At 57.5% G+C, this 11280-nt stretch overlaps 2 protein-coding genes across 3 annotated transcripts in view; both read right to left on the bottom strand.

The window, feature by feature from the left end:
• The window catches only part of GNB1L (G protein subunit beta 1 like), a 75532-nt gene extending 65928 nt beyond the window's left edge, over window positions 1-9604 (bottom strand). For both annotated transcript variants that reach the window (XM_027772610.1, XM_027772611.1), the window contains exon 1: window positions 9513-9604. The gene's annotated coding sequence lies outside the window, so the exon portion shown is untranslated. The remainder of the gene's footprint in view (window positions 1-9512) is intronic.
• Window positions 5525-10239, bottom strand: RTL10 (retrotransposon Gag like 10). The gene is given in 13 exon segments (XM_014588559.2): window positions 5525-6332; window positions 6335-6492; window positions 6494-6644; window positions 6647-6724; window positions 6727-6875; window positions 6877-6900; window positions 6902-7132; window positions 7134-7185; window positions 7188-7232; window positions 7235-7537; window positions 9513-9610; window positions 9884-9916; window positions 10010-10239. Coding segments are annotated over 13 exon segments (1773 nt in total). The 3' UTR covers window positions 5525-6111.
• Between the last annotated feature and the right edge of the window lie 1041 nt (window positions 10240-11280).

Below are 11280 nucleotides of genomic sequence, written 5' to 3'. Positions count from 1 at the left end.
GTGGTGGTTAAGGCACTGGACACTCCCACATGGCTGACCAGGGTTCGAGTCCTGAATCTGGTGGCTTGCTTTCTCACTTCCTCTCTCTCTCTCTCTCTCCCCCTCTGTCTCTCTGGTCAAATTAACAAATAAAAGAATGAATAAATAAATATTTTTTAAAAGACCCTGCTAGTATTGTCTCTCTGTGTGGCTTATGGGATAGAGAAACACACCTGCAAAACCAATGCTTTAAACTGGCCAAGATATATGAAGGACATGAGGCGGGGGGTGCTTCTGTATCAGATCATCAGGGCTCATTATAAAGCTAGAATAACTAGCACAGCTAGGCCAGCCTAGAGAGCCAGGGAGACGGGAATGTGTGTGTGACAGAAACAGCACACGTCACTGTGGGCAGGATTCTGGGGCCAGCCCATGCCCTATGGAAAAAGGTGAAATGGGATCCCTTACGGGACTGGATAGAACAGGTTACGCCATGGAAAACACAAGCCCCCAACTCAGTGGCTTCACATCAAAAATTTATTTCTTGCTCATATTACATTGTCGAATGCCATTGGCAGAGGCTCGCTCATCACAGCTCCCGATGACGACAGCAGACCCCTCCCTCACACCACACAGTCATGCTGCCAAGTGGACCCAAGGTTTCATGTGAGAGGCAACGCTTGAACTCGGGAAACAAGATATCTTTGTACACTCAGGTAGGAAAGGATTTCTTAAATAAAAAAACAGAGAAAGCCCATGTACACAACACCCGGCACCACCTACTCACGGGCAGAGGCCATCCCGTGTCTCTGTCCAGGCCCCCAGGACCCAGGGCCCCCAGGGACTCTGCATGTGGGCACATGGAGACACACAGAGGCTGTTTATGACAGCATCATCCAAAACTGCACAAATGCGGGAACCAGCAGTTAGCATAATGGCTATGTCGCTGGACTCCCATGTAGTCGACCGCGGTTCATGTCCCGGACCTGGTGGCTTAAAACTCACGCCGGGCGCGTGTGCGTGCGTGCCCAAGATCCCGAGAGGAGAATGGGGGAGAAGGGATTGCGGCGTGACCATCCCCCCTGGGGGGGGTGATTTCTCGCTTTCTGTCTCTATGTCTCTCTCTGTCTGGCGAGCGCACACGCCCTACAGTGAAAATCTCTCCAAAAAAAAAACTGCACAAATGCAAAGCAAAGAATCCCATCTTGCATGTAGTTATGGGCTGAGCTGTCCCAACCCCAGTACCTTGGTGTGTGATTGTATTTGGAGACGAGAACTTTAAGGGATAGTTGAGGTGAAACGCGGGCCTTGGAGTGGGTCCCGAGCCAACGTGCCTGGTGTGCTTCACGCAGACTGCAGGGCGATCACAGGGCAGGTCAAGTCCAGGAGAGGTTCAGAAACCGACCCTGCCGACACCTTGACCTCAGACGTCCAGGCTCCAGAACTGGGAGGAGGGAAATGGCTGTCATTTGTGCCACTCAGGCTGTGTTGCTCTGTCACGATGCCCCCAATGCACTCTTCCCTTAAAGGCTCCTCAGGTCTGCCTCACGATGGTGGCACCGCTCAGCACTGCACCGAATGGCTGCTTTCGTCTCAGTACTGTAGCCTGACATAAGCAGTGTGACAGGTGTCGCTTGTGACTCCATGCAGCCTTTCCCCTCCTCTGGGGTGATGGTGAGGTACACAGGACTTCAAAGAGCTCACCAAAAAATGCAATGAAAGCATGAGTTTATTTTGATGCCAAAAATTTGAAAACCCTGCAGCTTTTTTTTTTTTTCCAAAAGATGACTCTGGAGGCCAGCAGGTGACGTGGGGTTAAGGTGCTGGACTCCCACATGGCTGATCAGGGTTCAAGTCCTGGACCTGGCGGCTTGTTTTCTCTCTTTCTTTCTCTCTGTCTGTCTCTGTCTCTCTGGTGAGTGCACAAGCCCTATAGCAAAAAAAAAAAATTTAAATAATTAATAAAAATCATTCTTTTTTTTTTTCTTTAAAAGGATGAGTTTTCCGTGATAACTTACTGAAGATGCTCATATGTGCAGCTGGAGCACAGGTCCAAGGGGCGGGAGTAGGCAAGGTTTGCCCTAGTTCATCCTTGCCAGAAGGGTGGTGTGAGCAGGAAAGACATAGTACTGAGTCAGGATGTAGAACTCCTGGGCATGCTTGTTACTGCAGCAGGAACTGGCTGGTACTGACGCCGCAGGGTTAACAGCTTCCCCTGCCTTGCTTCCTGCTGCTGGATGCCTGGGCTCTTCCGGTTTCACTGTTCACAATGCAGGGTTCACCCACTGGCCAGGTACTGTCCATGTATCTTCCCTCGTTCAACCCTCCTAGCCACTCGGGGAGTGACAGACAAGCTCTTCACAGCTCAGAGGGGTCACGTGACACTAAGGAGCTGACCAGTTCAAGTCCACGCTCGGAACGCCAACCCCACGGCACCATGCCACGACCATCATGTTGTTACGTGGTCAGACGGTCAGATTTTCTACTCCCCACCAGTAAAATGAGAAATCAACTCCCCCAAACCTTCAGCCACTCCAGACATCTAAAATCTCCTGAAATCCTAGAATCTCCGGAGGAAAAATAAATAAATAAAAAGTCACCCATATCTCCCAGAGGTACTTCTATGATTTTTGATATGCTGAAATCTTTAACCCATCTGGAATCTACGCTGGCGCGAAGAGTGCGGTAGGTATCTGGTTTTACTGTTTTCCAGATGGCCAACCTGTCGTCCCAACTGCTTTTACTGAATGATCCATTTTACCCCCTTTAATGTGAAATGACACTCCAGCATGCACTGAATTCCCACAGTTAGCTGGCTGGCTCTGTCTCAAAGTTCTCCATCCTCCTCTGCTCATCCGTCCACACCAATATCTGCACACACTTTAATTATTGTAGCTTCATAAGCCGTTCCAGGATCCCCTAGGACTTTATCCTCAGCACTTCCTGTTTCACAATTCTCCTTGGAGAATGGTACTTTAAAAACCATCCCATAGGGCCCACCGTGTCCTGGCTTTGGGAAACAGATTCTCTGGGTATTTCCAAGGGAAGTGAGGGGCAGATGTGAGGAACTGGAAGGCAGGCCCCACACCACAGCCCGCACTGAAGACCTACAAGAGCCCAGAGGACTCTGGCTCCGAGGGCGCCCCCCTCTGGGTGGTCTGCTGTGTGCAGGTGCCAGGAGGGCCGAATGACTGAGGCCCCCTCACTGAGCCTGCACGGTGGAACCTCTCCTGGCCCTGGATGTGCCCTCTGCCCACGGAGCAGGAAAGCAGCTTGGTCACTGTCACGGCTCAAAGGCAGGTGCCACAGCCGCTGGTGACAAAGCCACTTTGAAGGCTAGGCCAGAGCCCCCCATTCTCTCCTCCAGCACCCTGACACACATGCAGGCACAAGGGATGGGCATCCTGGACACTGTCCTGTAAGGCCCTGCCCTCCTTCCCCTTCCTTAGTGGCCAAAGCCCAACCCCAATAAACAGGACCATCCTCTAATTACAAACAGCCCACCGGACCCTTGCAAGAGCTGCTGAGCTCAGCCAAGCAGAGAAGCCATGCAGATGGTCCTTGCAGAGACATGGCGGACCACAATCCAAACAGCTGGCAGCTGCCTGGGTATGAGGAGGCCCAAAGCCCGGAGGGGACAGGTGTCAGAAGGGAACAGAGCAACCCTGAGCAGAAGGGCTTCGGGTCCACGAACCGGAGCCACAGAAGGCAGCTGTGCAGAGACCAGCAGGGTAGTGGCTGGTCTGCCGGGTGACCATGGCGTCTGCCCAGAGAGCAGCTCCAGGCCCTACTGCCAGATCCCCAGGTGGGCCAGACCGCGGTTCGAGTCCCAGACCCAGTGGCTTAAACTCATGCCGGGTGCGTGTGCGTGCGTGCCCAAGATCCCGAGAGGAGAATGGAGGAGAAGGGACTGCAGCGTGGCCATCTCCCCTGGGGGGTGCTTTCTCACTTTCTGTCTCTCTGTTTCTGTCTGGCGAGCGCTCGCGCCCTATAGCAAAAACCTCTCCAAAAAAAGAGACAGCTATGCAACCCAGCTGTGCAACCTGGCACCAATGCCCTGGGGGGCTCTGGTTAGTGGCTGGTCTGCCGGGTGACCATGGCGTCTGCCCAGAGAGCAGCTCCAGGCCCTACTGCCAGATCCCCAGGTGGGCCAGACCGCGGTTCGAGTCCCAGACCCAGTGGCTTAAACTCATGCCGGGTGCGTGTGCGTGCGTGCCCAAGATCCCGAGAGGAGAATGGAGGAGAAGGGACTGCAGCGTGGCCATCTCCCCTGGGGGGTGCTTTCTCACTTTCTGTCTCTCTGTTTCTGTCTGGCGAGCGCTCGCGCCCTATAGCAAAAACCTCTCCAAAAAAAGAGACAGCTATGCAACCCAGCTGTGCAACCTGGCACCAATGCCCTGGGGGGCTCTGTCAGGACACAGGGGTTCCCCGTACCTTTGCAGAATCAAAACTCGACAAGGGTCTCTTCTTTCTGCTTGCCTGCTTACTTTGCTATCAGGGTTAGATCAGCTTCCTAAAAGTAGTTGCCCATCTAATTCTCATTGCTTTGCTTACAAAGTATGTGTGCCTTGAAGTAACACATAAAACCATCAGAACCCAGAGCCTTTTTCAGTGAGTTACCAAATAAAATCACCCCAGCGATTTCTTTTTTCCTAAAAGCGCTTTTACGAGATGTTTGATGGCTGCTTTTCCTAAACTAACAGGCTGTATTTCCAACTCACACTTTTCTTCCTACCTTCCAGGAGGGTGTGCTTCGGTTGTTTCCACAACTGTAAAACCGAAAGGGCTTGAAGCTCTTATCTGAGGACCCCCAAGTAGGCCCACGCCAGTACACTGGGGCCATACCTACCTGCTCTGCTGTAAACTTGGCTCCAGGAAGCTCACGTTAGAAAACACATCCTTGCACGGAGCGGGTCTTTCTTCATTCCAATACGCTGGCCCTGGGGCCTCCTAACTCGGGTGGGCTGCCTTGTCTCACCTCCCCTTCAGTTCTGGGAGGTCAGGTCTCAAAGCCGCCCTCTACCTGCCAGGCCTCCCACCTGTTCAGTGACCCCAACTCCTCCAGCTAGACTGCTGATCCTCAAGGCCCCCCGCTGAAGGCAAACCTGTGACAGTGATCTGGGATGCTCATGGCCGGGTTGGCCTCTGTTCCCGACAGGACAGACAGCGACCAGACCATAGGCTCCGTGTGCTGATCCAACATGTGTTTAACGAGCGCCAATACTAGGAACGCGAAGCTGGCCGAGCCAGAGCCCTGCCCTAGAGGCGCACGTCTGCCCAGGAGACACATCATTGCACTTTTTTATTTGTTTTCTTTCTTTCTTTTTTTGGAGAGGTTTTTGTTATAGGGCGCATGCACTCGCCAGAAAGACAAAGAGACAGACAGAAAGTGAGAAATCACTCCCCAGGGGGGATGGCCACGCTGCAATCCCTTCTCCTCCATTCTCCTCTTGAGATTCTGGGCGCGCACACATACACACACGCACCTGGCGTTGAGTTTAAGCCACCGGGTCCGGGACTCGAACTGCGATCGACTACATGGGAGTCCAGTGACATAGCCATTACGCCAACTGCTGGTTCCAACTTTTTTGTTTGTTTTCTGTCTGTTTTGAAAGACAGGGTCTCACTGCTGCCCAGGCGGGCCCCGATCTCACATCCTCTTTGCCACGCCTCCTGAGTAGCTGGGATCAGAGTAGCTGGCATCTACACCAGCCCTGGCTCATGTCGAAGCCGCGGTTGTGCCGTGCTACATCTGGGATGCGGGAGGGTACACGGGAGAGGCAGGGCTGCAAATACAGACATAAAACCTGTGCCCCCAGAACAGCCTCCGAAAGGATCGGGTGTGAGCAGAACGTCACTACGCAGACGGGGACGTTGTTGAGCCCAGCGAAAGGCTGTCAGGCCATCTTCCTAACCCCAAACCTCCCAGCAGGCCAGGCCACCGGGCAACCTGCAGAGAAGCTTCATTCTCAGCCATGGTACCGTCCCACTCAGTTGGAAGGGTGAGTGTGGCTGCTTCCTCCAGGCAGCCCTCCTCGTGTTGGAGCAGAGGGAAGAGGCTGCAGGAAGCAGAGGGCATGAGCAGAGGCCAATGTTTAACAGGGTAGGGGAACCCCAAACAAGTGTACCTCCTCACTCAGCTATGGAGTCATCTGGGGGCGCCACTCTGTCCCGACTCAGGGCTATGGGAGGCCACTTCACTGTGGCCCCTTCACGGGGCATTGCTGCACCTGCCTGGGCCACGTTTGGGACCCAGAGATGTAGGGTGGAGAACGGTGGCTCTCCTGGGGCCTCCAGGGCATCTGCCACCTGTTATGGGATACCTAAGGACACTTCTGGGTCTCCCTCTGTCCCAGAACTCTCTCTTTTTTGGCGGGTTCTGGACCCCCTGAGCGAGCTGGCTCTGGTTTGGGAACAGGAAGGTTAACAGATTCTGAAAGTCTGGGGACAGGTTTGGGGGCTGCCTCCTCTGGCTGGGAGGAAGCTGGTCCTACAGGCCCAGGATGGGGTCCATGCAGAAATAGGTTGGGCAGGGGGTTTCTGGGGCCCAGGGGCACGCTCCTCAGCCGGCTATGGCTCCGGCTGAGAATTTCTGGATATGGATTTGGACTCAGAAATAGCAGGGATGGCTGCAGCAGCTGGGGCAGGCCTGGGGGCAGTGCCATGTTCAGGGCCAGGGCCTCGGCGAACCCGGCTAGGTACTGCCTCACCACGGGCAGCTGTGGGGCCACCGGCGGCTGGCTCAAGGCAGAGGGCAGGGGCAAAGCACAGCACAGTGGCACTCAGCAAAATTGGTAAGGTCCTGAATAACTTTCTCGAGATCCTGGCAGAAGAGCTCATCATCACCGGGCAGGGCCAGGTCCCCATCCAGGTAGGGGCTGCCTGTGGCCGGGCTGGCCCGTCAGGCACCCAAGGAGCTCAGACATGGCTGAGGTTATCCCGGTAATACTCAAAGCAGAAAGACATGTAATCACCCAGCTGGGCCAAAAGGCGGTCCAATAGCTATGGGGAGCGGTCGAAGGTGCCTAGGTCCGAGCCCGGCACCCAGCGGAAGTCCGCCCTGAGGGGTCAGGAGCCAGGCATGCACCTGGCCAGGGGACCTTTTCCATGGGCTCCCTGCCCTGCAGTGCCATTAGTCACACTCTTCTGCTCCGTGTGTACACACGGGGTCCCCACAGCAGGGCCGCTCAATCCAGGGATCCACCGGGGAGTGTGTGCCACCCGGGGAGAGGCCCGGTCCACCAGCTGCCATGGTGTGCGTTGGTGTAATTGGTTGCCACCCGGATGGGATGGCGAGAGCCGCCCCGCCACTGCCGGCCACGAGGCACGCTGGGAGGGGAGGGGAGAAGGGAGTAAGAGCTGGCACAGTGGTGGGGGGTGGATGCACCGCACGCACGGTGGGACAGGCTGGGACAGGCTGGGACAGGAGCTGGCCAGACAGGGCGTGGAGACTCAGAGTCTGGACAAGTGCTGAGGGCCAGGGGGGCTGCCAGCTGTGGCCCAGGAGAGCTGAGAAGAGCAGGAGGACTGTCAGCTGCAGGCCACTGTCCAAGGCAACCTGTCCAGAAACAAGGCGGGGAAGGGCAGGAGCTAGCCGCAGGCACCGCCAGGCTGGCGCCGGGAGGCCGCAAGCAGACACCTAACTAGGAGCTCCGGGTGGGGAAGGAGGACCCGGGGGCTGGCCTGCGAGGTCCGAAGAGGTGGGCAGAAGCCACCTATGACATGTCCAAGGCATGGTATAATGACAGATGCTTCGAGCCCAGAAGAACACGGGCCACATCGGAACCATCCCGAACTTCAGGACCATGACGGCAGCAACCAGCCCCTGAATGTTCGCCTCACACAAAACACTGGCCCCGGCATGAGCTGGGTATTACCATGAAGTCTCGGAGAGGCGAAGGAACCCATCTGTCGCCACGCACCAACCCAGAAGTGGCGGAGGCAGCAGGGCCAGGCTCAAGAGACCACGGGCCTGAGCTATGCATCACGCAGGTTACAGGTTACACTCCCCTGTGTACCGGGTGGGGTCCTGGCCGCCCCCAGCCCTATAAACAATGTCCTGAGGTTCCCTTCCACCCCAGCACCAGGCAAGTGGCCCCTGGCCACTATCTGTCCCTCCCTGTCCCCTCCCTATACTTTCCAAACACCTCTCCCCACTGAGCGCCACTCCCCCTGCGATGCCATCCCCACCGCAAAGCCGCCTCCCTACCTTCCCCACCCGTCGACAGGCCAGCATTCTAAGCCCCAAATGTCACATCCTGAATCCCACTTACTGTTTCAGCTCCCCTCACTCCAGGGACTCCAGGGCCTCCTGCCACCAACATAGACAGCCTCCCCCGCGGATGGCTGGACACGGCTCCCCACACAGCACCAATGAGTCTGGAACCAACGGCAACCACGGTCTCCTTCCACTGCAGAAGCCCTTCTCTGGGGCTCTCACACCCTGCCCAGACTGACTACAGCCCCTCCCCAGCCTCCTGCAAAGGGAAACCCACTCAGGTCTTCCATGCGTCACCCCTGCACACGTCACCCCTGCACACATAACCTGCCCTCCATCAGCCCACACCCGGGAGCGCCACCGTCTACACACGCCTCCCACCCACTTTCTTGCATGCTACCCCACCCACCAGTGCACTTCTCCCGAGAGGGTCTTCACATTCGTCTTCCTGCCCAGGACCTCCCAGGGTGGCCTGCCACACTCGAAAATGCCAGGGCCACCAGCGGCCACCTCTGCCACCCAAGCATTCCAAAAACCTTCACGTCTGTCATCCATTCTGGGGGTCTTCTGAAAGCCCAGCCCTTGACTCAGGAGAATCCCAACCTACTGCAAAGAAAGAACCTGCTAGCAAAATACCCCAGGAGCTCAATGGATTGAAGAGTCTAGTTCAGTTCCTCACTGAGCTCTAAAAAACAGGACCCACGACCCTAGCCCCAGCTCCGACCACCAACCCAAGGTGAAGTGCCAGGCTGCCCACAATGACCACCTCCTGTGTGCCACTCAGATCCCTGCCTTTCCTTCTTCCCAGTCTCGACTTCCACCCGATTCAGAACCGTGGTTGTCATCCTGCCACCCTGTCACCTGCACACCTGTGAGCCCCTGCAGCTCCCCTGGCCCACCCACCATTCCCACTTCAGAATGATCCTTTCCAAGCCTAAACCTTCCTAAACATGGGCCAGACTCACCACTCTGAGAACCTCGGCCCTCCCAGGCCTATGGAACTGTCTGTCGGTCTCTCCCCACCCTGCCTGGTACTGGGGAATTTCAGCCCTTCTCCTGGGCTGGACAGCGCTCCACCGAAGCTGCAGGTAACGGGGCGCGTGCGTATTTGCCTCTGCAAAGCCCGAGGTAGCACCTGAACCCCTAGAGCTTTTCTCTGTTCCGAGGAGACAGATCCGGGGCCCCAAGAATTTCAAGAACCTGCCCAAAGCCTCCAAGCAAGCTGAAGGCAGACGACTGCACTGCCCGCCCCCCACCAACCGCCATGCACAAAACACGAGCTCGCGCGCCCCAAGGCAATAAAAAGTCCACCTACCTGCAGCTCTGGGAGACGCCCGCCGAGAGGGTCCAGGAATTCGCAGCCAGAGACCGTGTGGACTGGCCTTCCTCCGAGGACCAGGCTCCAAGCGCCACCTAGAAAGTGGAGAATAAGGTCGGTCGCCGTGAGGATAGGCAGGGTGCAGGTGCGACCTCCCGAGACAGCAGGAACGGCCCACAAGCCCCCAGGTGCCCCTGATCCCCTGCGCGGACCGAGAAACCAAGGCTCGCCGGCCGAAGGGCGCCTGGACCCAGGCCGGTGCTCCTGCACTGACGGGGAGTCGGGAAGGGACGCAGGGCGCGGCTCGGGACCTGCGCACACTGGGGTGTGCCACCGCCGGCGGCCCGGACTCCCGCGGCCACACTGACCCGCTCGCTGAAGTCGCGCTCCGCCCACCGCGCCTGCGCTAATGCGCCGTGGGGCCTCGGCCGCGCAAGCGCTCCTGGGTCCTGCCGCCGCAGCCCCGCGGCGCGGAGGGTGATGGGAGCGCGCGCCCAGCCTCGCGCCGCGCTAAGGGCCATGAGAGCAGAAGGGGCCGCGTGCGCAGGCGCGGGGCAGGGGCCCTCCTCGCAGTCATCGTGGTGCAGTGAATCCTCAGGGCGCGGAGTGTGGCGACCAGGCGTCGCGACGGCCATTCAGCGCCCAGCCGGCGGCTGCAGAGCGCTAGGGGTCTGTGCCACTCCTGGCCGCGGATACTGCCCTCGAGTCGGCCGGACACGAGCATCCGGAGGAGGAGGGTTGCAACGGGGCCAGGGCATCTGGGAGGTCTGGGCATGTGGACGAACGGGCCTCGTGAACGCGTCCCTGGAGAGGCGTGGCCGCAGAGTGTCAGTGGCAGAGCCCGGGGGAGGACCCGGGTCTACATACCCAGCTTAGGCCGGCCGCGTGGACCCTCCACCTGCGTGCTAAGGGGCTGCAGGTGCGGCCCGCGGGCTCGCTCGCCCTGGGAGGGTGGCTGCGGAGGGTTGGATCCGGAGACAGCACGCTGCCAAGGCTTCTCCCTAGGGTCACGCCCAGCCCCAAGCCTGCTCCCAGTACAGGCGTGCCCAGTCAGCACCCAAAGGAAAGCCAGGTGACGATGGTGGCGGGGAGGTGTACCCCTCACGTGCACGGCCCATGCACCACCCCGTATCCTCATGGTGTCTGGACCAGAGGTGGGGGAGGGTGCCGGCTCCAGTCCAGGACCTGGAGGTCCCCGCCAAGGGCCAAGGACCTGGAGGCCGGCCAGGAGTCCTTGGATCCCTGGGCAGCCGGATTCACTGGAAAGGGGACGCTCCTCAAGGTGAACACACACGTCACACGCCAGCTCCCTTTCTGCCCTGGTCTAGCGACTCTTTTCATGACAGCTCTCTGAAATGTTATCTGCATTTACACCCAGGCCGGCTCACTTTGATCCTTGGAACGCGAATCAAAGATGACATTGTACCTTCCCTGAGTCTGGGGGGCTTTCTGCCGCCAGGGCCAAGAATAATACCAGTGGCATCCAGCCAGGAAACGCCTCCTTAAAGTGTGAATGAAACTTGGATTTTTCGTTTGTATCTTTCCCAATTGACCTGATAATTTAAACTTCCTCCCTCAAGGGGGGGTGGGGGGTTCCCGCAAATTCCACTTACCTCCAGTTCAGGATGGGTCAGCAGGGACCAGGCAGCAGGCTTGTGCAAAACCCTAATCCATCTGGGTCAGAAAAAGCCAAAAAGAGTCTCAGGACCAGCAGTTAGCGTAATGGCTATGTCGCTGGACTCCCATGTAGTCGACTGTGGTTTGA

This window comes from Tupaia chinensis, unplaced genomic scaffold, assembly GCF_000334495.1.
Source record: "Tupaia chinensis unplaced genomic scaffold, TupChi_1.0 Scaffold000287_1, whole genome shotgun sequence".
Classification (NCBI taxonomy): domain Eukaryota; kingdom Metazoa; phylum Chordata; class Mammalia; order Scandentia; family Tupaiidae; genus Tupaia; species Tupaia belangeri.
Note: the sequence above shows the minus strand (reverse complement) of the source record. Positions and strands in the feature narration are given on the sequence as shown.